The 25,451-nt window shown below is 36.2% G+C and overlaps 1 protein-coding gene across 1 annotated transcript in view; it reads right to left on the bottom strand.

The window, feature by feature from the left end:
• The window catches only part of LIN7A (lin-7 homolog A, crumbs cell polarity complex component), a 205,790-nt gene that overhangs the window by 6,614 nt on the left and 173,725 nt on the right, over nucleotides 1-25,451 (bottom strand). Inside the window, exon 6 of the mRNA XM_036760719.1 lies at nucleotides 20,143-20,364. Within this exon, the coding sequence (XP_036616614.1) occupies nucleotides 20,143-20,364 (222 nt within the window). The remainder of the gene's footprint in view (nucleotides 1-20,142; nucleotides 20,365-25,451) is intronic.

Genomic DNA, 25,451 nt, shown 5'->3' with positions numbered 1-25,451 from the left:
CTTCAAGGGCACTTGGTTGAACTGAGTGCTAAGAACCCATTTTGTTTACCAACACACTGGGCGATCACAGCAGCTAGGAAAGGGGTTTCTGGAACCAAGGACAACTAGGCATGCTTAGGCTACAGAGGATCAGAATTGACAGGGAAATGCACATAGTCCTTCGATTTTGGAAAGCTGCCATGAAGAAGAGAGATTAAAGACTATATACTGGGCCTTAGTATTCCTGGGAGCAATGGATTGATATAAAGGAAAAAAAACTTCCTAACAATTACAGACATATAAAAAAATCTCCACTATCCATGAAGATTTTCAAGTACAGAGAGTATGTATCAGGCCAAGTTACATGTGTGTCAGCCTATGTTATGTCTGTATCAGGCCACGTTGCATATCTATCAAGCCGGTTACATCTGTATCTGACCATGTTATATCTGTATTTGGCCATGTTACATATGTTTCACCTGTATCCTATTTGTTCATATGCCTTGTTGCAGTTACCACATGCCATTTATATCTTTATAAAAGCAGATGTTTCTTAACTGTGAGGCTGTTTTTCTGTACTCCCACGTATTCGTGTACCTTGCTAATACTTTGAAACTGAATAGATTAAAAAATACTGTTTCTGATTTTGTTCCTTTTCTATTACAAAAAGCCCTGTAAGGTAAAAAAAAACCCTAGTTTATCTTTACTGAGAGATATCATGTCTCTCTGTTATATCCCTACAAATTTTGTTGACTAGTGCCCATTTCAGAGGTTTTCTTTCTGATACCACAACATAGTCCAAGCTCCTCATTTGACAGATTAGGACACTGGACCTCAAGTAGGTTAGGTAATTTGCCAAAGGACATACAAGTAGTAAACATCAGAGACATTAAGAGTTGACTCCTCTGACTTCAGAGTCCATGTTCCCTCCCCTCTACCAGAATGTTTCTCTAAAATGTATCAGAATTGCATGGTTACAGCTACATATTCCATATTCTTGTGGCTACCTGGATCTCTGCCTTTATTTGCGTGGTCCACTGAATATCTCTGATAAACTTACTATCAATATCACTTACTCCTTGGCTCCTTTCTCCCAGTCACTACACGTATCCCTTTGCCTAATTCTTTAACCTGTGCCATCATCCCATCTCCAGATCTTTCTCCAGGGATGTTCCACTCCCTCCTGCATCTTTAATCTCTTCTACTCCAACAGTTCCTTCTCATCTGTCAATAACATGCTCAGATCCTCTCTTTAGCCTTTTTACTCCATCCAGCTCCCTTCCTAACCCCCTCCTTCCCTTTTCTGACAAACAGCTTGACAAAAAGTCGTCTCTATTTTGAGAGTGAGGTGACCAGCAAAAGAGTGGATTAGTAAAAACTTGTCTAACTCTCCACCATGCTCTCCTCCCTGTAATTAATTTTTCATACCAGTCTGGAATATTCCTAGCTATATGTAGATTTTATCATGTCATTCCTTTGGCTAAAAAAATCTGTTGTGGTTCCCTAATGCTTTCCATGTTAATCATAAACTCCTTAGCTGAGCATTCAAGGTCCTCCATCCTTACGTTTATTTTATGTTCCAAACAGAATGTTCTCCTCTGTGTCACCCCATGCTTGCCCTGTGTTCTCCTACCTCTGCTTATGTGTTACCTATGACTGACCATGCTCCCTACCTTTGTCTATTCAATGTCTTCCTGCCCTTGAAATTTCAGCTTATTTGCCATATCATTCATGAAGATCTCTTTCATTCACTGATCTCATTGGTCATTAAAGGCATTTATATTTGGGCATTACACAACCCTTTCCACCTGGATGCTGCATTATTAGTTATTTGTTGACTTAAACACCCACAGATAAGGTAAAAATAGATGTGTTTACATATTCGGGGTGTAGAAACTGCAGTCCACTCAAAAGAGAATACACCCAAATCTAACATGCACTTTGTAGATTGGCTTCTATTTTCTGTAAGACTGATCCCACTGAAAACAAAAATGTGAAAGACTTTCCCCAAAACAAGAAGGCAATGATGAGGTCAAATCTTTTCTCAGAAGCTACATCCATCTGAGTTAGCAAGTGGAACAAATCCTATTTAAACCTTAAAAATTCAATTAATTAAACATAAAATTAATAAGTGACACCAAAAATTTGTTTAACTGGATGCCATATCATACCCACAAATGGCTTCTTGTTTTATTCTTTTTTTGTATCTCATGAAATAATCAGATTATCAAATCATATAATCATAGATTTCAAGCTGGAAGGGATATTAGAGCTCATGTAGCCCAGCCTTCTCATTTTACATGTGAGGAAGTTGAGGTCAGAAGGGCTTAAGTGCTTTGCCTAAGCTCACACAGTGATGGAGCCCAGATTTTACCCCAGGTGCTCAGACTCCAAAACCAATGAGTGATCTTTCCAGCATGAGGAATCTAGAGAGATCACCATTGACAGATCAACCAATAAACATTTATTAAACATAGTTGTAGGTGTTGGGCATAAAAGGATAAAAAATAAAATATGAAACTACCTCCTCAATGAAACTTATATCCTATGTCATACACTCCATTTTGTCAGGGAGAAATCTCAAATCTCATTCAACTATACCTATATTGTAGAGGCAGTGCTTTAGAATGAGGAAGACCTGGGTTCAAGCTCTGCCTGTCACATACTAGCTGTGTGACCGTTGGCAAGTCACAACCTTCCATTGCTTCAAACAACTCTCCAAGACCATAGATTACTGAGAAGTTAATGAGTTACATTGGTGGAAGCAGCTTCAATATCAGGAGTTCTCAATGCCCATGAAATCAGTTTCATGGGTTGTTCTCCCTCCTACTCTCCAAAATATCCATAGCCAACACAAGAAAATTATATACTCTTTACAAATATCTTGTTAAAATTATGTTAAAGCAATGGCATAATAATAGGATGTGAGAGCATTTAATATTTAAATGTATTAACAGTAAGGGAGCAGAATTGGAATTAAGTGCACAATGCAACAAATATCTTTAGGGCTAAACTAGGTACTTCTAGATACCCATAAATGATTATAATTGTTGAAACTCCTAGTTAGATCATTGCATTCTGTATGAGGCATATGCCTTCCCAAATCTTTAGGGTAAAAACATTAGGATCCCTTCTGGTAATTCAAATGGACTGTTTTGGGAAGGTGGGGGAAAAACTAAAATTCCTTTATGTTTATATGATGCCTAATTACTGCAGATAACTTTGAAAATTATTGCCTAGAATATCATTATCAAAAATAAACTTTTCCTGCAGAAAGAAAGCCCAGAAATCAGGATGTTAAACAAAACTGTGAGTCTGTTACACAGAGTGTGTTTTTCCTCAAGATACATTGAAGTAAATGTGGTAGTACTAATATTGCCAGCTTATCCATGCCCTCTGAACTCCCTTCTAGGCTGTTCTGTGTATTTCTAAGTAGTTAATTGATGCTTTTTTTCTTTCTTATCCACCTTTTCATTTTAAAATTTTTGATTTCCAAATTCTATCCCTCCCTCTCTTTCTTCTCTTTCTGAGATGGCAAGCAGATACAGGTTATAAATGCGTAATTATGTAATATATTTCCATATTAGTCATTTTGCAGAAGAAGACTCAAAAGAAACAAATGAAAAAAGAAAATGGAAAATAACATGCTTCAGTCTGTATTCAATCAATACCAGCTCATTCTCTGGAGGGGGATAATATGCTTCATTATTAGTCCTTTGGGATTGTCTTGGTTCATTGTATTGCTGAAAATAGCTAAGTCATTCACAATTCTTCATTGAACAACGTTGCTGTTACCATGTACAATGTTTTCCTGTCCGTTTCACTATGCATCAGTTCATTGATGTCTTTGCAGGTTTTTATAAAATCATCCTGCTTGTCATTTCTTATAGCACAAAATATTCATTACAATCATATACCACAACTTGTTCAGCCATTCCCTAATTGATGTGCATCCCCTCAATCTCAAATTTTTAGCTACCACAAAAAGAGCTGCTATAAATATTTTTGTACAAGTAGATCCTTTTCCCTTTTTCAGATGTCTTTGGGGTATAGATGTAGTAGTGATATTGCTGGATCAAAGAATATACACAGTTTTGTAGTCCTTTAGGCATAGTTCCAAATTGCTCTCCAGAATGGTTGGATCAGTTCGCAACTCCACCATCATTGCATTAGTGTCCCAGTTTCCCCACATTCCCTCGAACACCCAGCATTTTCCTTTTTTGATCATATTAGTCACTCTGATAAGTGTGAGGTGGTATCTCAGATTTTTTAAAATTTGTGTTTCTCTGATCAATAGTGATTTAGCGAATTTTTTCATATGACTATAGATAGCTTTGATTTCTTTGAAAACTGCTTATTCATATCCTTTGACTATTTGATAATTGGAAAAATAACTTGTATTTTTATAAATTTCACTCAGTACTCTATGTATTTGAGAAATGAGGCCTTTATCAGAGATGTTTGTTGCAAATTTCCTTCCCCTGCTCCTCCAATTTTCTGCTTTCCTTATAATTTTGGTTGCATTGGTTTTGTTTATGTAAAAACTTTTAAAATTTTATATAATCAAAATTATATACTTTACATTTTGTAATGCTTTCTATATCTTCTTTAGTCCTAAATTATTCCCTAATCCATGAATCTTACAGATAAACTATTCTATATATGCTCTTAATTGCTAATGGTATCACCCTTTATGTGTAAATCACAAACCCATTTTGATTTCATTTTGTCATATGGTATGAGGTGTTGGTCTATACCTCATTTCTGCCATATTGTTTTCCAGTTTTCACAGCAATTTTTATCAAATAATGAGTTTTTGTTCCAAAAGCTTTGGGTTTATCATGAACTACATACTATAGACATTTACTATAATGTAATTGGTTCCTAATATATTCCATTGATCCACTACTCTCTTTCTTAGCCAGTATCAGATTGTTTTGGTGATTAACACTTAATAATACAGTTTGAGATCTGGTACAGCTAGACCATCTTTCTCATTTTTCCGCTTTGAATCCCTTGATATCCTTGAGCTTTTGTTCTTCCAGATGAATTTTGTTATTTTTTCTAGCTATGTAAAATACTTTTGGATAGTTTGACTGATACGACACTGAATAAGTAAATTAGTTTAGGCAGAATTGTCATTTTTATCATATTGGCTTGGCCTACCCATGAGCAATTAATATTTTTCTAATTGTTCAGATCTGATTTTATTTGTGTGAAAAGTGTTTTATAGTTGTGTTTATACAGTACCTGGGTTTCTCTCAGAAGGTAGATGCCCAAATATTATACATTGTCTACAGTCATTTTAAAATAGAATTTTTCTTTCTACCTCTTGCAGCTGGATTTTGTTTGGTAACATATAGAAATAGTGATGATTTGTGTAGGTTTATTTTTTTCTCCTGTAACTTTCCTAAAGCTGTTAATAGTTTCAAGTAGTTTTTTAATTGATTCTCTAGGATTTTCTAAGTATAACATTGTATCATCTTCAAAAAGTGAGCTTTTTTCCCCTCATGGCCTATTCTAATTCCTTTAGTTTCTTTTTCTTCTCTTATTGCTATAGCTAATATTTCTAGTACAATATTAAATAATACAGGTGATAATGGGCATGCATGCTTCACCCCTGATTGTATTGGGAAGGCATCTAGCTTATCTCCATTTCAGATAATGTTTGATTATGGTTTTAGATAAATAGTACTTATCATTTTAAGGTAAGTTCCATTTATTCCTATGATCTCTAGTGTTTTTAATAGAAATGGGTGCTGTATTGTGTCAAAGGCTTTTTCTGCATCTATTGAGATAATCATATGATTTGTATTGGTTTTGTTTTTTATATGGTCTATTGTGCTGATAGCTTTCCTAATATTGAACGAGTCCTGCACTCCTGGCATAAATACCACTTGGTCATAGTGTATGATTCTTGTGATATATTTTTATAATCTCTTTGCTAGTATTTTATTTAATATTTTTGTATTAATATTCATTAGGGAAATTGTTCTATAATTTTCTTTCTCTGTTTTGGGTCTTCCTAGTTTGGGTGTCATTACTATAATTGTGTCATAAAAAGAATTTGGTAGTACTCCTTCTTCTGCTAGTTTTCCAAATAGTTTATAATACTTCTCATTTTCATGACTACAGCCACACCCCTCCCCACTCTGACCCCTTTACTCCTTCCTTTTCCAAAAAAGCAGTCAAGGAAACCCAATTTGGGTTGTAATGGTCCTGTCTAGAAATGTTTATCTCATTTTGCACCTAGACTTCATCACCTATTCTGGAAGAAACAAGAAGCATACTTCATCATTCTCCTCTAGGCATGATTGTTTATTTTGTTATACAGAGTACTTAATTATCTTAATATTGTCTTTTGTTTATACAAAAAGCTTTCAATTTTATATAATCAAAATCGTCTATTTTGTCTCTTACAGATTTCTCTCAATCTCTTGGTTTGGTCAAGAACTCTTGTCTAATTCATAACTGTAAAAAGTGTCTCTCCTTGTCTACTCTACTTTGTTTGTGATGTGACTTTTTATGTCTAGTTTGTATATTCATTTGAGAATAGTTATTGTACATGGTATGAAATGTTGGTCTAAACTTAATTTATGTCAGACTAATTTCCAGTTTTCCCAGCAGTTTTTCTACAAATAGTGGTCTTACTATTACTACAAATAATGATCCTTGGGTTTACCATGCTACCATATTTGATTGTGTTCAGGTCTTGAGTATATAACCTTTTCCACTGATAAACATTTATATTTTTAACTACTATCAAATTGTATTGATGATTATATTTTGAACTCTGCTACTGATAACTACCTCTTTTTTCACTTAATATTTTTTTTCATTTCTCCTTCAAGTTTCTTGACTTTTTCTTCCCCTGGAGTGAATTTTATTATTATTTCAAGTTCTAGAAGGCAACCCTTTGGTAGTATGATTCGCATGACATTGAACTTGTAAACTAATTTAGATAGTCTTCTCATTTTTATTAGATTATCATGTCCCAACAATGAACAATCAATTTCCCCCAATTATTTAGGACTGTCTTTATTTTTTATAATGGATGTTTTGTAGTTCCATTTGTATACTTCCTGTTTGTTTTTTAGTAGTTGGATTCTCACACAACCATCATGCCATATGGTAGTAACAATTTAGATTTGAAGATCTTTCCCACCCATTAATAGGCCATGTGACTTGCTTACATCACAGGAAGCCTAAGTCACATGTGGTGGGAAGAGCTTCCTGACAGGAAAAGGAAGTTATGTCACAGGAAATGGAGAGAGAGAGAGAGAGAGAGAGAGAGAGAGAGAGAGAGAGAGAGAAAGCAGTTATGGCTGCTAATGGCTTCTAATGGCCACCATCTTGATAGAGCTGAACAGGCTGACTTAGCTTTGCTGTGAGATTTTCTTTGGGAAGACCCCAGCAGGGGGTTGGAGAGGTTTGGGCATGGTGAGGCTTCATGTAGGGATGTTGTGTATTTAATATTTTACTGCTCTGTTAGATTGGATAAATGGCTTGTGGGATATGATTCTCTGATGTCTGAATAAATGTTATACTTCTTCTTATTTATGGAGAGTCTCTCATACTTTGCAACACAGAACTAGATAGGCATATTCACGATTATAGTTGATGTTGCGTTTATTGCCTTACTGATACACATATGCAAAAAAAACCCCCCAATAGTTATATTCCTTTATTATCTTAAATAATTCCACTAATTTCTTTTTCTTGTTTTATTGCTATGGCAAGTATCTCTAATACTATATCACATAATAGTAATGACAACGGACATTCATTCTTTACCATTAATCTTGTTGGAAATATCCATGGTGATTTTCCACTATAGGTATAAGCCTTTGGTTTTACATAGACACTATTTAACATATTAAGGAATAGTTTATGTGTGGATTGTTTAATTTCTTTTTTCTGTGTTTGGGTTATTTCAATTCTTTATTTCTTGTTCTGTTAATCATGGTATTTTATACATATTCATCCTCTTTATTTAAGGTATCATTTTTTCTGGCATATAACTTAGTATAGTAGTTTCTAATAATTTCCTTTATTTGTTCTTCATTTGTTATTTCTTTTACATTTTTGATGTTGGCAACTTCATTTTTATCCACCTCTTTTTGGGAGATTAGATTTTGAAATGGTTGGTCTGTTTTATTAATTTTTTTCCAAAAAGCCAGATCCATAAGAATTTCATTTTTTAGATTTTTCCTCTTTTTTTCTAGTTACTTTGGCTTAGTCTCTGGTCATTTATTTAAATTTTAATAATTTTAGATGTCTTTTGTTGGTCATAATTATTTTTCAGTGTGGTCAGTGAAGGATTATTTAATATTTCTGCTTTTCTGCATTTATTTATGAGTATTTTATGACTGGTAACATGGTCATTTCATGTAAAGTTAAGATTTGCAGCTGTGAAAAGGTATAACTAATTTTGTTCTCACTGAGTAATCACCAGAGTACTAGCATATCTAGATTTTGAAAATTCTATGCAGATCTTTAATTTCTTCTTTCTATTAGTTATTTATAGCTTTGAAAGGGGGCACATTGAAGTACCTGAATATTATAGTTTTGCTGTCATTTCATGGTATCATAAATTTCCAGATGATGGAGCCGTTTGTGTCATAGAGTTCAATACTTCCATTTTATAGCTGATAAAAGTGAGGAAATGAGAGGTTGTTAACAGATAGGTAAAATCTGAACCCAAGTCTTCATAACTCCAAATCCTATAGTCTATCCACTAGTGCCTGTAATTTGATTAACATTTCTTTTAAGAGCTTAAATGATATACCATTCATCACGAATATTTTAAATACTGAAATTATTTTATTTTCTATGATGCTTTTTTTTAGCAAAATATAGTTTCTTTTATCTTTTTAATGATATCCCATTCAATTGCTGCCTTATCTAAGAGAATGATTGCTGCCTTGATACATCTTCATTTTTAAAATTTGTTTGAAATAATAAATTCTGTGCCAGCCCTTTATTTTAACTGTGTGAACCTTTATATTTTAAGTATTTTTCTTTTAGACATCTTATTGTATTATTTTTCTTATTCCTTCTCAAGCTATTTTCCTTCTTATGACTGAGTTCATCCTGTTTATGTTCACTCATGATTGGAAAGTATATTTCCCATCATCATATAATAATAGCTAGCATTCATGTGATACTTTAATGGTTGCAAACTTAGTCGATCCTCAGAACAACTCTGAAGTAGAGCCTATTATTACATCTATTTTGCAGATAAAGAAACTGAGGGAGAGAATGGTTAAGTGACTTGATCAGTGTCACACAGCTGGTGAGTGTCTGAGGTCAGATCCAAAGTCAGGTCTTTTCTGATTCCAAATACTACACTCCTAACCACTGCACCTTCTAGCTGCCTAACAGCCTGTTATACTGTTCCTCTCTCCCTCTTTACAAAGAAGAGGGAAAAGGAAAAAAAAGAACTAGCAATCTGTAAATAAAATTATCTTTTCTTTCTCCTCTGCCCCACTTCTCTTCATCATGCCTAGAACTTGACCACTGGTTCTTATACTTTTTCCTCTCTTTTACATCATCCTTTCCCACTTTATGATCAACCAACCCTCTGAAATTAAGTTTTGTTTTGCTTATGGTCATTTTCTCCCTGTCTCTGCTCTCCCTTTTATCCCCTTCTATTTCCCTTTTCTCTATCCATTTCCCTATATACTTTAGTATATTTTACACCTAAATTTTGAGTGTATTTGTTTTAAATCTTCTGTTTTTTGCTTCAGATAAAAATGAGGTGATTATTTTCCTGCTCCCTCTCCTTCTACGATATCTGTATTCTATTTTTCTCTTGTATACAATTTAAGCATAATGGTAAATTTATTCCCTATCTTCTATATTTCCTCTCTATTTCTTTTCCCCCCTCCTTTTTCTCTCCTCCCCTCTTAAAACCAACAAAACAGAACAAAATCACATTTAGGGCCAAAGTTTGTTTCCTTAAATTCTCCCTTTCACCCTTGAACACAGTAGGGCTTTGTAGGCATATGTGTTTATTCTATTCCTAATCGAATGTAAGCACTTGATTACTGTTTCTTCTCATCCAAATGCTTAAATGGGTTTGTCTTTCTAGGTTTCTCTTGACTCTTATGGTTACATTCCATTTTTCCTCTCAGCTCTGAATTTTTTTTTCATCAGGAATGCTTAAAAGTCCTCTATTCCATTAAAGGCCCATATTTTTTTTCTCCTGTAGGATGGTAATCAGTTGTGCAGGATAAGTTTTGCCATTGGCAAGCTTTTTTCCTTTTGCTTTCTATAGCATTATACTCCAAGATCTTTCTCTTTTAGTTAGTTGCTGCCAAGTCTTGGTTGATCCTGACTGGTTGTTTGGTACTTAAACTCTTTGGTGCTTGCAGAACATTATCTTTGACTTGGAAATCCTGGATTTTGTCTATCACATAAGTGAACATTTAGAATTCCTTTCAAGGAAGTGATTGGTTCTTTTTATTTTTACTTTGACCTTCATTACTAATATGTCTGAATAGTTTTGTTTTATGATTTCTTGAAATATGATATCCATATTTTTTGTTTGGTCATAGATTTCTAGGATTTTAATCATTCTTAAATTATTTCTCCTCTGCTAGTATAGTAGAGAACTTGGAAATTGGATTTAAATCCCACTTCTAACACTTACTAGCTGTGTGACATAGATAATCTACTTAACCTGTCTATACATTTCCTCATCTATAAAATGAACACACTGAACTAGATGGTATCCAAGTTATTTCTAGCTTTTGTTCTATGATCCATCGAGGGGTAGATAGCTTATATTTTCTGTAATCTTTTAAGTCATCTTACTTTGTTCTAATATTCCTTGTGTCATGGAGTCTTTGAATTCTGTGCTTCATTTTATTTTTCAAGGAGTCTACTACTTAGGTGTGGTTTCTGTTTTTTTTCTTAAGCTTTTTATTCTCCTTTCAATCATTTCCTTAAAAATTCTCATTTCATTATCCCTTGCTTCATTTCTTTCAATTACTCTTGTTGTCCTTGCGGCCAAGCCATTTTTTCCTTCTGAGGTTCTGCTGGTTATTTGTTATGAAGTCATTCTCTTTTGCTTGGCTTACCTCTTAGATTATATTTATATTCAGTGTTATAATTATATTATAATTACATAACAATACATAATATATATTATATATGTTACCCACCCATATATAATAGTATATAATTACATTCAGTGTTTTCTTCTGTTTACTCATATTTTAAGTCTCATATCTCAGCTTAGGATTCTATGTTTGGGTCAGACTATACCAGGGCTCTTAAATGGGTTGGCTAGGTCTTCTCTGTAATTTGAATGCTACCGCTTCCACTGCCAATTTGACTGGCATGGGCCTCTGAATTAATCCCTGGGATCTGTCTGAATTTTCTAGTGGCCCAGTGTTGGTCCAAGCTTTAGCTCATCTCTAATTGTCTTTTCATGATCTTTAATTAGGAGTTGGTTCAGTCCTCTGTGCTGTGTCGATAATAGACTAAGGTAGATTGATGGTGCTATGCTGATCTCAAGCACCTTATGGCATGGGTGCCTAGTAATTGAGTTGACCCTTTCTCTAACTATAGTTACCAGTGTTCTGAGGAATGCATAATTAGGCCTTACCCTTGTCTTCCTATCCAGTGATTTCTTCCAACTGGTCCTGTCTCCAACTTCTGTTCTGACAGGCCATAGCCAGAATTTGGCTTCAAGCACCCAAATGTTGGAGCTGGCTCTATCTTGAAATCTCCCTGTGCAGAGCAATCAATAGCCAGCTTAATTTTGTAGAGAAGTCTTATAGATTTTCTAGTCTGCCTAGCCTCTGCCTTTTCCACATCTGATGATGGCTTGTGATGCCCATATTCAGGCCATTGGCTCACTTCGAATCCATTTGTGGGCATGCGGCCTAGGGCCCTGCCTTTCACCTCCTTTGATAGTTTCTGATCTTATTTAGAGAGCTGGTTTCCCTAACCCAGGCGTGGGGAACCTGCAGCCTCAAGGCCACATGTGGCCCTCAAGGTGTTCAAGTGCGGCCCTTTGACACAATCAAAATTTCACAGCACAAATCCACTTAATAAAAGGATTTGTTCTGTAAAATTTGGATTCAGTCAAAGGCCACACTTGAGGACCTAGAGGGCCACATGTGGCCTCTAGGCCACAGGTTACCCACCCCTGTTCACATAACTCTCTTACTAGTCTCAGCTGTCTAGGGGTAATTAGCTGGCAATTGGATAAAGCAGTGAGACCAGAGTCAGGAAAACCTGAATTCAAGTAGCCTCAATACTAAATAGCTGTGGGTCCCTTGGCAAGTCAATTAGCCTCTGTTTGCCTCAATTTTCTCAACTTTAAATAGAAATAATAACGCCTATCTTACAGGGTTGTTGTGGGGATCAAATGAGATACATTTGTAAAGTGTATAGTTCTTAACCCATAGTAGGCACTTAATAAATGCTAATTCTTTTTTTCCTTTCCCCTCAGTTATTTCTACATTTACCTGAACTGGTACTGGTTTTTCTAGTTCAATTCTTCTACTATCTTTTACCCTCTCTTGATATCTTTTGGTTTAGTTCTAGACTAGAGTATCTTCTTGTTCTCAGATTTTTTTGTCATTGGTCTTTTGAATGTCATTTCTGGATATTTGCTGGAGTTTTTGTGGGAGACTTGATCTTCTCTAGGACCTTCCAAAATACCACCTTACCCATTAGTCCCTACAAATCACTTGAACATATACTATTTTCATTTGATCTTTGTTATAACCTTGTGAAATATTATTATTATACCAAATTTACAAATGAGGAAATTAAAACCAGACAGCATGGAGAGAGCTGACAGATTCTGAAATGGAAACAGCTATGCATGGAATTGAAAGAGGTTAATTGTTTCCTTTCCCCACCCAAAAGGGAGAGCATGTATGTAGATGAATAGTAAGCACATTCTCCTGACACTGATAATCAGTAGACAAGACCAGGGGATGGTGGTAGCACAAGTCTATAATGAATCAGGGTGTGATGAAAGTTATGTGACTGTAGAAGCTGAGAAGGTATGATTCAGTGTAAGTGGTTGTGAATAAGAAGTCAAGTAAAGAAAATAGAAGGTTAAGTGGACCCCAGGAATCATCTAGTCTGACCCCTGCCTCAAACAAATTTTCATTTTAACTTTTGCAACAAGTAGTTATCCAGTCTCTGCTTCCAACTAAGGGAGACCCATTGTATCCCATGAAAATCCCTGGGACCAACATTGATTTATGGACCCGTGGGGAAAACAAGCCTTGAGGTACAGAATAGAGTCACTTTGCTCAAGTCTATATTGCTAGCAGGAGAGACTATTGGGTTCTAGTCTCTGACTCACCTGACAGTTCTAACATCTGGGAACAATGATGAAAGAGTCCCAATAAATGCTCTATATGACTAGCAGTTATGAGTTCCATTATTCCTGGAATGGGCAAAACAAACATTCAAGGAGCTATGAAGGAAGTGGACTGAGGAGTACAGCATGAGCAAATCAGAACACTAGTGTGAGTAGACCCACAAGAGTAGCAGAGTCAGGACTTTTTTTGGTAGTTTTTTTAAGAAATATATTTTTATTTATATATTTTGTTTTTACATCACCTGAATTTCCTGTGTCCCTCTATTCTTCCCACTCCCTTTCCCCTCCCCCCACTAAAGAACCATCATTTATAAGAGAACTTTTTTTTAAAAAACAAAAGAGAAAAATCTTCAGCAAAACTAAACAGAATGTCAAAAAAATCCTGACACTATATACAATGTCCCATATCTGTGAATCCAACCACCCCTCAAACACACATACCTCAGCAAAAAAGTGAGGGGAGGTATGTTATAATATTTCTTCTTTGGAGACATGCATCTCTGCAATTTGACAACATTCATTTTCCATTGTTTAATGGTTGTCTTTGACATTTACATTGCTCTGATCATTGTACTTAAAACTATTTTCTTGGATATATTTATGTCACTTTGCATCAGTTCATGTAAATCTTTACATGCTTCTCTGTATGCATCATTTAAAATTTTCTTACTGCATAATAGTATTCCATTTTATTTATATACCATAATTTGCTTAGCCATTCTCCAATAGATGGGCATTTACTTTGCTCCCACAAAAAGTGTCACTAAAATATTTTGGTCTAGTATATGGAGCCTTTGATTTTTGTTAATGATCTCCTTGGGGGTTTAAGCCCAGTAGTAGAATTTCTGAGTCAAATGATATACACATTTTAGCCACTTTTATTTGCTTTCTAGAATGCTTATGTTAATTGACAAGAGCCCAGACTTGCAACCCCAACCTCCAGACTCTCACATCAGTCTTCATCTCCTTACATCATACTGGTGAGTTTATCAAGTGGTATAGAATCAGTATGACTTGATAACAAGATTGTGGTTTTGCTAAGGCATTCACTATCCTTTAAAAATAGACATTTGGATCAAGTTATTTCTAAAAGGGATATCACCTTTAAATATGAGACAGGTAGCAGAGAAATAATTTATTATCAAAAAGGGGGCAGTTGGGATAACATTAAATGGTTTCTCGTGTCATCAAAAATGCTAAATAAATTAAGGTAAATATATGATAACAAATGCATGAACTTATTGTTATGTAACTATGCCCATGTGTTTCAGTCTGCCAATATCAGAGCATTCTTTCTTTACTGTTACCCTATTATCTAAAGTGCCAAACCTTATTCTAGTATGACCCTTTTGAAAAAGTGCTTTGAAATAAACTTAAAAGTTCTCAGACAAGTGACACTGCCTACAGAATACTTTTCTAACTTTAGGAGCCACTGAGTCTTTATTCCCTAAATTGCAAACAATAGAGCTACCAGGTGTCTTACCAATCTTTCTCACAGATTCTCACAAAATGTAGGTTTTAAATTTCTTCAGAATAAAATTGAAATCAATATGAATCTTTTCCTCTTCTCTCCTTTCTCCTCTCCCTTTTCTTCTTATTTTCCCCTCCCCTTCCCTTCCTTTCCCTTTTTCTCCTTTCCCTTCCCTTTTTTCTTCTCTCTCCTTTCCAGAAACTCCCTCTTACCATCACATTTATATAAAGGATTTGCAACGCAGCCTATATGGATCAGACACAGAAATTTAACTCAGATCTTGCAGATTCAAAGGCTGATGAGCACTCTATTTGACCTTATGAGATCTGGGTTCAAGTTCCATGACTGTTACATTCTATGTGACCTAGAAAAATTAACTTAGTCTCTGTGGGTCTTCATGTCATCTCTTAAATGAAAAGATCAAACTAGATGGCCACTATGATCCTTCTGGCTGTCAATATACTCCTACCCATTGGGCCGTTGGGCCATAATGATTCCAGTATTCTTGTTTCAGAGCAGAATTTTGCACAAGGCAGAACCATCCTGGAACCTATTAAATCATTGATCTGCTCTAAGTGACATATAGCATAGAGTGCTAGACCCAGAGTCAAGACTTGAGTTCAAATCTTGCCTCAGACAATGGCTATGTGACCTTGGGCAATTAAAAATTTCTCTGAGCCTCAGATTCTCTGCTTTTAAATGAGGAAAATAGTATACTTCCTTGGCTAGATTCTTGTAAGGATCAAATGAGATTACCTATGTCAAATGCTTTTCAAAGCCTCAAAGGTTATATAAATGCTAGCTGTTATTGTTTTTATTCTACACCAAAAGGGCACAATGAGATGGTCCCACAGCACTGACTCTGAGCATAGCATTAGGAGGTACCACTGTCTTATTTTTTTCTCATTGAAGCACAGATTTATCAAAGGATACACAAACAGCCACTTAGAGCAAGGCCACTCCTAAGCCTCCCTTTTATCGAGCTGTTAGTGTCCCCTTCTCTGACCCCATCAAAGTGGGGTTCTTTTGTGTTGACTTATCTCTGTGTTATACAGGGTGTCCCTAAAGTCTGGACACATAGGAAAAAATGCATTATTTTGAAATATTTGGAATATTAACAGACCTTAGCCCCCTAGACCTCTTTTTCTGGGGTAAGATAAAGGAGAAGGTGTATTCAATGAAAATCACAGATGCAACATATTTGATTGAATGCATAAAGACTGAATTGCTAAAATTGACGGCAATGTGGAGTTGCATCGAGTTCACATGAACATTGCAAAGCGCATCAACCTTTGTATCACAAATGATGGAAATCATATTCAAGATGTTATTTGCTAATATTCCAATTAAATCAAATGTTGCTGAAAATTTCATTCATTTCATTTCTTGAAAATATGCATTTTGGGGGATGGGGCCAAGATGGTGGCTAGAAAGCAGGGACGCACTTAAGCTCTCCTCCAGGTCCCTCCAAATGCCTGTAAAAAAATGGCTCTGAACAAATTCTAGAGCTTCAGAACCCACAAAATAGCAGAAGGAAGCAGGCTTCCAGCCCAGGACAGCCTGGATGGTTGCTGGGAAGAGTCTATCCCATGGTGCTGGGAGCGGAAAGCAGCCCAGCATGGGCTGTGCCAGGACCAACCAGACCAGAAGCTGGGCAGAACAGGCCATATAACCCTGAATCATTGAGCTGTGGCAGTTACCAGACTTCTCAAACCACAAACACCAAAGACAACAGAGAAGATTAGTGGGAAAACTGCTGGATCACAGTGAGAGGAGTGTGTGGTCGGCCCCAGCCCTGGGGGTGGTGGAAGTGGTGCAGCACTGTGGCTTCTTCCAGAGCTCCAGCTGTGGCTGCTTCCAGCCCTAGGCCCACCAGGTGGGAGGAATTAAGTGGCAGATCAGAGCAGAAGTGCAGAGCCTGCTTTGCCTTGCTTGGATCTGAGTCGAGATCCTGGTTGGTGGTTCTTGGGAGAGGAACAGCACTGGTATGGCAGAGCTTGCTGTGTAGAAGTAGCTCTGAAAACAGCAGCACAGGCCCTAAAGCTTTGGACAAAGTATTATCTACACTACAAGCAGTTATACCCAGACAAAAAGCTCAAGGGTCAAGTTGTTGACTGGGAACATGGACAGGCAGCAAAAACAGACTCAGACTCAGACTCAGACTTTAGAATCTTTTTGTTGGTGACAAAGAAGATCAAAACATACAGCCAGGACAAGTCAACAAAGTCAAAGAGCCTACATCAAAAGCCTCCAAGAAAAATATGAATTTGTCTCAGGCCATGGAAGAGCTCAAAAAGGATTTGGAAAAAACAAGTTAGAGAAGTAGAGTAAAAATTGGGAAGAAAAGTGAGAGTGATGCAAGAAAATCATGAAAAACAAGCCAACAACTTGCTAAAGGAGACCCAAAAATACTGAAAAATACACTGAAGAAAACTACACCTTAAGAAATAGACTAACTCAAATGGCAAAAGAGCTCCAAAAAGCCAATGAGGAGAAGAATGCCTTGAAAGGCAGAATTAGCCAAATGGAAAAGGAGGTCCAAAAGACCACTGAAGAAAACACTGCCTTAAAAATTAGATTGGAGCAAGTGGAAGCTAGTGACTTTTATGAGAAACTGAGATATTATAAAACAGAAGCAAAGGAATGAAAAATTGGAAGACAATGTGAAATATCTCATTGGAAAAAAGGCACTGACCTGGAGAATAGATCCAGGAGAGATAATTAAAAAAATTATTGGACTACCTGAAAGCCATGATCAAAAAAAGAGCCTAGACAAAATCTTTTGAGAAATTATCAAGGAAAATTGCCCTGATATTCTAGAACTAGAGGGTAAAATAGAAACTGAAAAAATCCACAGATCACCTCCTGAAAAAGATCCCAAAAAGAAAACTCCTAGGAATATTATAGCCAAATTCCAGAGTTCTCAGGTCAAGGAGAAAATACTGAAAGTAGCCAGGAAGAAACAATTTGAGTATTGTGGAAGCACAATCAGGATAACACAAGATCTAGCAGCTGCTACATTAAGGGATCAAAGGGTTTGGAATATGATATTCTGGAGGTCAAAGGAGCTAGGATTAAAACCAAGAATCACCTACCCAGCAAAACAGAGTGTAATGCTCCAAGACAAAATATGGATTTTCAATAAAATAGAGGACTTTCAAGCTTTCTCAATGAAAATACAAGAGCTGAAAAGAAAATTTGACTTTCAAATACAAGAATCAAGAGAAGCATGAAAAGGTAAACAAGAAAGAGAAATCATAAGGGATTTACTAAAGTTTAACTGTTTTGTTTACATTCCTACATGGAAAGATGATGTGTGTAATTCATGAGACCTTTCTCAGTATTAGGGTAGTTGAAGGGAATACACACACACACACACACACACACACACACAGACGGCACAGGGTGAGTTGAATATGATTAAGGGGTGGAAGAGAAATATATATAGAGAGGGAGAAAGGGAGTGATAGAATGGGGTAAATTATCTCACATAAAAGTGCCAAGAAAAAGCAGTTCTGTTGGAAGAGAAGAAGGGGCAGGTGAGGGGGAATGAATGAATCTTGCTGTCATCGGATTTGACTTGAGGAGGGAATAAAATACACATTTAATTGGGTATCTTACCCCACAGGAAAGTAGGGGGAAGGGGATAAAAATGGGGATAGAAGGGAGGGCAGATGGGGGAGGAGGCAATCAAAAGCAAATACTTTCGAAAAGGGACAGGATCAAGGGAGAAAATTGAATAAAGGGGGACAGGATAGAATGGAGGGAAATATAATTAGTCTTTCATAACTGACTTAAGGAAGTGTTTTGCATAATGATACATGTGTGGCCTATGTTGAACTGCTTGCCTTCTTAGGGAAGGTGGGGGGGCAAGGGAAGAGGGGAGAGAATTTGGAACTCAAAGTTTTAAAAGCAGATGCTCAAAAAAAAAGTTGTTTTTGCATGCCACTGGGAAATAAGATATATAGGCAATGGGGCATAGAAATCTATCTTGCCCTACAAAAAGTAAGGGGAATGGGGATGGGGAGGGGAATGGGGTGACAGAAGGGAGGGCTGACTGGGGAATGGGGCAATCAGAATATATGCCATCTTGGAGTAGGGGGGAGGGTAGAAATGGGGAGAAAATTTGTGACTCAAAATCTTGTGGAAATCAATGCTGAAAACCGAAAGGTATGAAATAATAAAATATGGAATTAAAAAAAAGAAACGGGGAAGATATGGACTTCATAATAACCTGGAAAAACCTACATGATATAATGCTGAGTGAGCGGAGCAGAACCAGGAGAACATTGTACACAGCCACAGATATATTGATTCTGGGATGACTAACTGATAAACTTGGCTATTCTCAGCAATACAAGGTTCAAAGACAACTCCAAAGGACTCATGATGGAGAAAAGCTATCTACATTCAGAGAAAGAACTATAAAGTCTGAATGCAAACTGAGGCAAACTATTTGCTCTCCTTTCCTTTCTTTTTTTTCCTCTCTTTCTTTTGGTCTTGTTTCTTCTCTCTCATGATTCATTCCATTGGTCATAATTCTTCTTTACAACTTGACTATTGTGTAAATAAGTTTAATGCGAAGTTATATGTAGAAGATATATCAGATGCCATGCCATCTTGGGGAGGAGGGGGGCAAGGAGGGGAGAAAATCTGGAACTCAGAATCATGCAGAACTGAGTATTGTAAACTAAAGATAAAAAATCTTAATTAAAAAAAAGAAAATATGCATTTTTGCCTACATGTCCAGACTTTAGGAGCACCCTGTATTATACTTCCTATTACATAGAATGTTAATTCCTCAAGAACTAGGATGGTTTCATTTTTCATCTTTGTACCCCGGGTACCTGAAACACAGTATAAAGTTGTAAACAGAGAGGTGGCCTCAAAGTCAGGATGACCTTTCTCCAACATTTCCTTACTCTGTGACTCTGGATAAGTCACAAAGTCTCTCTAAGTGTTCCAGGCAATTGTCTAAGGCCATAAGTTTCAGAGAAAGTGTCAGCTACATTGCCAGATGGAATTTCCTCCCCTTGGATTTCTCAATATCAATAAAATCACGGATACAGTCCCTACCTCACTCCCTAGCATCTTGCTCACAGTAAGAGATTAAGAATGCTTGCTGAATGAAGCAATAAAAAAATGTTCTACGCTAATGTTCTCCCTATCAGAAGGTGGCACACATATGGTGAGAGATGAGCTGAATGCACAAATAAAGGGACCCATTTTCATTCATTTTGTTCCTTTACTTAGGTGAGCATCTTCCCCCTCTAACCATGCAGTTTATTGTCCTGTATCAGAAGTCCTTCTTTGCCTAGGAAGCCAAGATGGTGCTCACCTAGGACATGTGGTTTTGCTGTGTCTGCTGCTGCTGCTGCTGTTGCTGCTGCTGCTGAATCAGCAGCTGCTGTTGCTGTCGGCGCCTGGCAGTTCGGAGCTTCTCAAATCGGGCCTCCATCTCTTCCAGCACTTTGGGTGTGTAGCGGACCACCAGCTTGACACTTTCCTTAGCAGCCTTGAGTAGCTCTACCGCCTTTTCGTGGTGTTCCCCTTCCACACTCTGTAGGCACACAGTGAACAAAATCAGTGGTCATGTTACTAGTGGGTCCTCCCATTTTCCCTTCATTATTTATGCTTGAAAATGGGTTGGTCTTTTGAAGTCTCAAAGCTTTAAGCACTATATGGCATTTAACTTTTGAGAAGGCTTGACAGATAGAACTTTGCCTGGCTCATCTTTAAATAATAGTATACATCCCACTTGTTGACCCCCAAAACTACATATATCTATAAACTCTAAAGTTTTAAGTAGACATGAGTCTTCTTCCCATAGAATGACCTCCCTCCTTGCCTCTGCCTCTTAGAATTCTTAGCTTCTTTTAAAATACAGCTTAGGGGCCACTTCCAAGACTAAGAAGATCTTACTTGACTGTCTCAGTTACAGCTTGCCCTCTTCAAAATTATTTCACATCTACTTCAACTATTCCTCTCATTTATAAGCCCCCCAATATTAGTGCCTTCCCTCTCATGATTATTTCCAATTCATACTATCCATGTCTTGTTCATGCACGGTTGTCTACATGGGTCACCCACATTAGACTGTAAGCTACTTGAGAGTAGGGACTGTCTTTTGCCTGTCTTTGTATCTGCAGTACTTAGCATAGTGCTTGGGACACAATATGTGCTGAATAAATGTTTGCTGAGGGACTTGCTGACTGATCTGTGTTCCTTATTTGTAAAATAATGGTTGTAAAATGAGGTTGGAATAAATTACCTCTGATACTCTGACTTGGTTAAATGACAGATGGAAACAGCAACTAAATGTATAATTGTGTATGTATTGTTCAATCATTTTTCAGCCATGTCTGACTCTTTGTGACCCCATTTGGGGTTTTCTTGGCAAAAATACTGGAGTAGTTTGCCATTTCCTTCTCCAGCTCATTTAACAGATGAGGAAACTGAGGCAAACAGGGTTAAATGATTTGCCCAGGGTCACAAACAGTAAGTGTCTGAGGCTGGATTTGAGCTCAAGAAGATGAGGCTTCCTGACTCCAGGCCAAGCACTCCATCCACTGTGCCACCTAGCTGCCCCATACATACACACATACATACAGTTATAATTATATATGTTTGTTTATACATACACATATACATATATACATACACACATATACACATATATATTTCTAGCGAGATTTGCTATCAATGGACTAGTTGAGTAGAAATATATTATTATTTTTATATTAACAAGTTGGCATTCTGAACTTAACAAATACCAACAAATGTTAGCATTTCTGTATACAGAGAACAAAAATGAGGATTATATCTGAAACTGTGACTCTCCATTACATACAGCTTATTCTTTCTGTTAACATATAATACATCCAACATTCCAAAGCTGTCCCATCTGTGTATGTTTTCCTCTGGACTTCCTTCTTTTCTATGTCCTCCCCCCTTAAAAAAAACAAACTTCACTGATATATCACATTTTCCTTTTTATTATTCTTTATTATTCATATTGTTGTAAATTGATTAGTTTAACACTCTAGTGAAATACTGTCACTTTCACTGGAAAGTGGGGAAATTATAATATTTATACACAGCTGAAACAAACAGTCTGATTTGCTATGGCTTACCTATGCATTCCATATGCTCCTAAACTGCTTCACTGACAAAATGGCTACCAACAATTTTTTTTAAATGGTACAAGTAATATGGACCACCAATTTTTTCAGTCCTATATCTGACTGACCTGATCCAATCAATCAATCTACATGCATGGGTTTAGAATATAGCATTCTCTTGTGTACAGGGTCTATTCAATCAATTAAGCTATGGCCATTCCCATGGATCTCTCCAATATCTATTTTCCTCTCCCTTTTGTTTTAGTTTTATATTACAAGTACTTTAGGTAGGGATGGGGTGAAGTCATTCATTTACTTAATAAGCATTTATTAAGCACCTGCTTCATTGACTGAACTATGCACTTTGATGAGCATACAAGATGTGAAAAGAAAACTAAGGGCCATTTTTATGCTCAGCATATTTAGAGAATATTTTTTGTCATCTGACAATAATTATATCACTTTTATTAAAGGTTACAATGATTTGTCCTTACTTCCCAATGGCCATTTTAAATGTTTATAGCTTCCATTTGACTTCAGAGAGTAAAATAAATGAGCCTGTCCATGTGAGTAGTTTCTCTGACCTCTTTTTGGCTTTTTTCCCCATACCATTATTAATTAATTGGTTTGGAAATGCCAAGTCAGCCCCATAAATCTGATGATTTCCTTTCAATATCATTTACACCTATCCACATCTCATATCCCTTACTAATATATAAGCTCGTTGAGGGTAAAGACTATGTCTAAGATTATTTCTGTACTTCCAATGCCAACCTAGCACAGCACAACATATAATAGATAATGAGCCTCTTGAGTTTGAATTTAACACTTCCACCAAGCATTGATTATTCAATTTGACAATTACTTAATGATCACCTACTACATTCAATAAACTTTGTTGGCAGTAAATGATCTATCCTACTCTTAGACCTGCCCCAATAAGCTGCCAAGTCTTAGAGTTACTATTTCTACAGTATCATTATAGCTGTGGCTCATCCTCCAACTAACTGTAAGCTCCATAAAGACAAGACCTGTTCAAAAATCTGAAGAAACAAATTCTCTCTCCTAGCTCCTAGTAAAGAAGTCTAAACACATTCTATGTTTACAGTAAAAAAGTGTTTGTTCATTGAATAACCAGGTGAGTGACAATAAAATTGGAAATAGAATGCATTTAAGAAAGGCATGCTGACTTAGCTACTTTCAGCAATACAATGATCTAAGACAATTCCAAAGGACTTACGATGAAAAATGCTATCCACACTCTGAGAAAGAATTGAGGGAGTCTGAATGCATATTGAAGCATACTTTTCTTTATTCTATTTTTCTTGGTTTTTTTGGAGTGGTGTATGTGTTTTCTTTCACAACATGACTAATATGAAAATATGTTTTGTGTGACTGCACATAGCATTTATCAAATTTCTTGCTGTCTCAATGAGGGAGTAGGGGAGGGAGGGAAGGAATTTGGAACTCAGTATTTCAGAAAGGAATGTTAAAAAATTTTATGTGTAAATGGAAAAAAATATTTTTTTTAAAAAGGCGGGCTGAGATCTGCAGAGATGCTTATTCTCTAAAATGTGTTTTAGCTTTGCCCAGTACAGTAATAGGGAAATTAAGAAGGATTGCATTGGGACAAAAGATAACTGGATATGTTTTGTACAAATTGGGTTTAAAATGCTGATAGAACATCCAGTTTAAAATGTCCAGCAATCAATGGGCAACATGGAACTGGAGCTCAGGAAAGAAGCCAGGGCAAAGAAGCCTGCAAATCACCTGCATACAAATGATAATTAAATTCATGGAAGGGATTCAGATCACCAAGTGAGAGAATATAGAGAAACAGGAGAAGAGGATCCATGACAGAACCTTGGGGGACTTCCACAGTATCATTATGTGCATAAAGATCCATCCAAAGAGACTGAGTAGTGGGTCAGACAGGTAGACGAAACATGAACAAAAAATGCATTACGAAAATCAATTGAAGAGAAAGCATAAGGGGGGGGTGACCACTGGTGTCAAAAGATGCAGAGAGGTCAAGAAGGATGAGGTTTGAGAAATGACTGTTAGATTTGGTGATTAAGAAATTCCTAGGTCAAAAAGATCATAGGCAGTTCAATAACTCTTTGGGCATAATTCCAGACTTCTCTCCAAAATGGTTGGAACAATTCACCGTTCCACCCACAGTGAATTAGTATCTTAATTTTTCCGTATCCCCTCCAACATTTGTCATTTTCCCCTTCAATCATTTTAACCAATCTAACAGGTATAAAATGATATCTCAAGGTTGTTTTCATGTGCATTTCTCTCATCAATAATGATTTAAAGCATTTTTATATGACTATAAATTCTTTTGATTTTTTGCTTATTCATGTTATTTGACCATTTATCAATTGAAGAATGACTTGTATTCTTATACATTTGACAAAGTTCTTTATATATTTGAGATATTGAGACCTTTATCTGAGATACTATCTATAAATTCCCCCCACCACAATTTTCTGCTTCCCTTCCGATCTTGGCTATGTTTGTTTATTTGTAGAACACCTTTTTAATTTAATGTAATTGGAATTGTCCATTTTATTGCTAAACTTAATCATTTACTAATAATTATTAAGTTATGAAACTGCCTATACCCTTTGATCTAGCAATACCACTACTAGGTCTGTTTCCAAGGATGATCAGGGAAAAAAGGAAAAGAATCTATAGGTGTTAAAATATTTATAGCAGCTCTCTTTGTGGTGGCAAAGAACTGAAAATTGTGGGGATATTTGACAATTGGGGAATGGCTGAATAAGTTTTGGTATATGACTATGGTGGAGTACTATTGTGCTGTAATACATGATGAGCTTGATGATCCTAGAAAAGCATGGATAGATTTGCATGAAATAATGAAGAATGAAATTAGCAGAACCAAGAGAATATTCTATACAGTAACAGCAATATTGTTTTAACAATAACTTTGAGCAACTGAGTCATTTTGACAATTATAAATACCCAAATATACTACCAAGGTTCCATGAAAGAAGATACCATTTGCATCTAGAGAAAGAATTGATAAATGGAACTATGTCTCTTATGATTTTCCCTACGTATGTACACACAGAAGACACACATATTTGTGTCTAATGGTTGACATCTCTAGGGTGGTGAGAGAGGGGAAGAAAAAAAGAAAATTACAATCATATAACTTTATTATATATTTAAAAGGAAGAGCAAGTTGTACATAATAGATTTGCAGTTTCATGTGCAATCACTTTTATATTCTACTATGTTATGGAAATGCTTGTTTTATTTCTTAAATTCAGAATAAAATAAATGACATAAAAAAGAAATCCCTGATAACTTTGAGGAAAACAATCACCTTTGAATGGCGAGGTCAGTAGTCAGCTTGTAGAAGGTTTAAAATCAAATCAGAGAAGAAGAAGTGAATGTACGTATTGAGAATTGGTCTCAGAATCAGAAAGAACAGGATTTAAGAGATTGAGAAGAGAGAAAGTGGAGGTATCCAATTCATGTGGCTTTTTCAAGG

This window comes from Trichosurus vulpecula, chromosome 5 (genome assembly GCF_011100635.1).
Source record: "Trichosurus vulpecula isolate mTriVul1 chromosome 5, mTriVul1.pri, whole genome shotgun sequence".
Lineage (NCBI taxonomy): Eukaryota > Metazoa > Chordata > Mammalia > Diprotodontia > Phalangeridae > Trichosurus > Trichosurus vulpecula.
The sequence above is the reverse complement of the archived record's forward strand: the minus strand, read 5'-3'. Positions and strand labels throughout refer to the sequence as shown.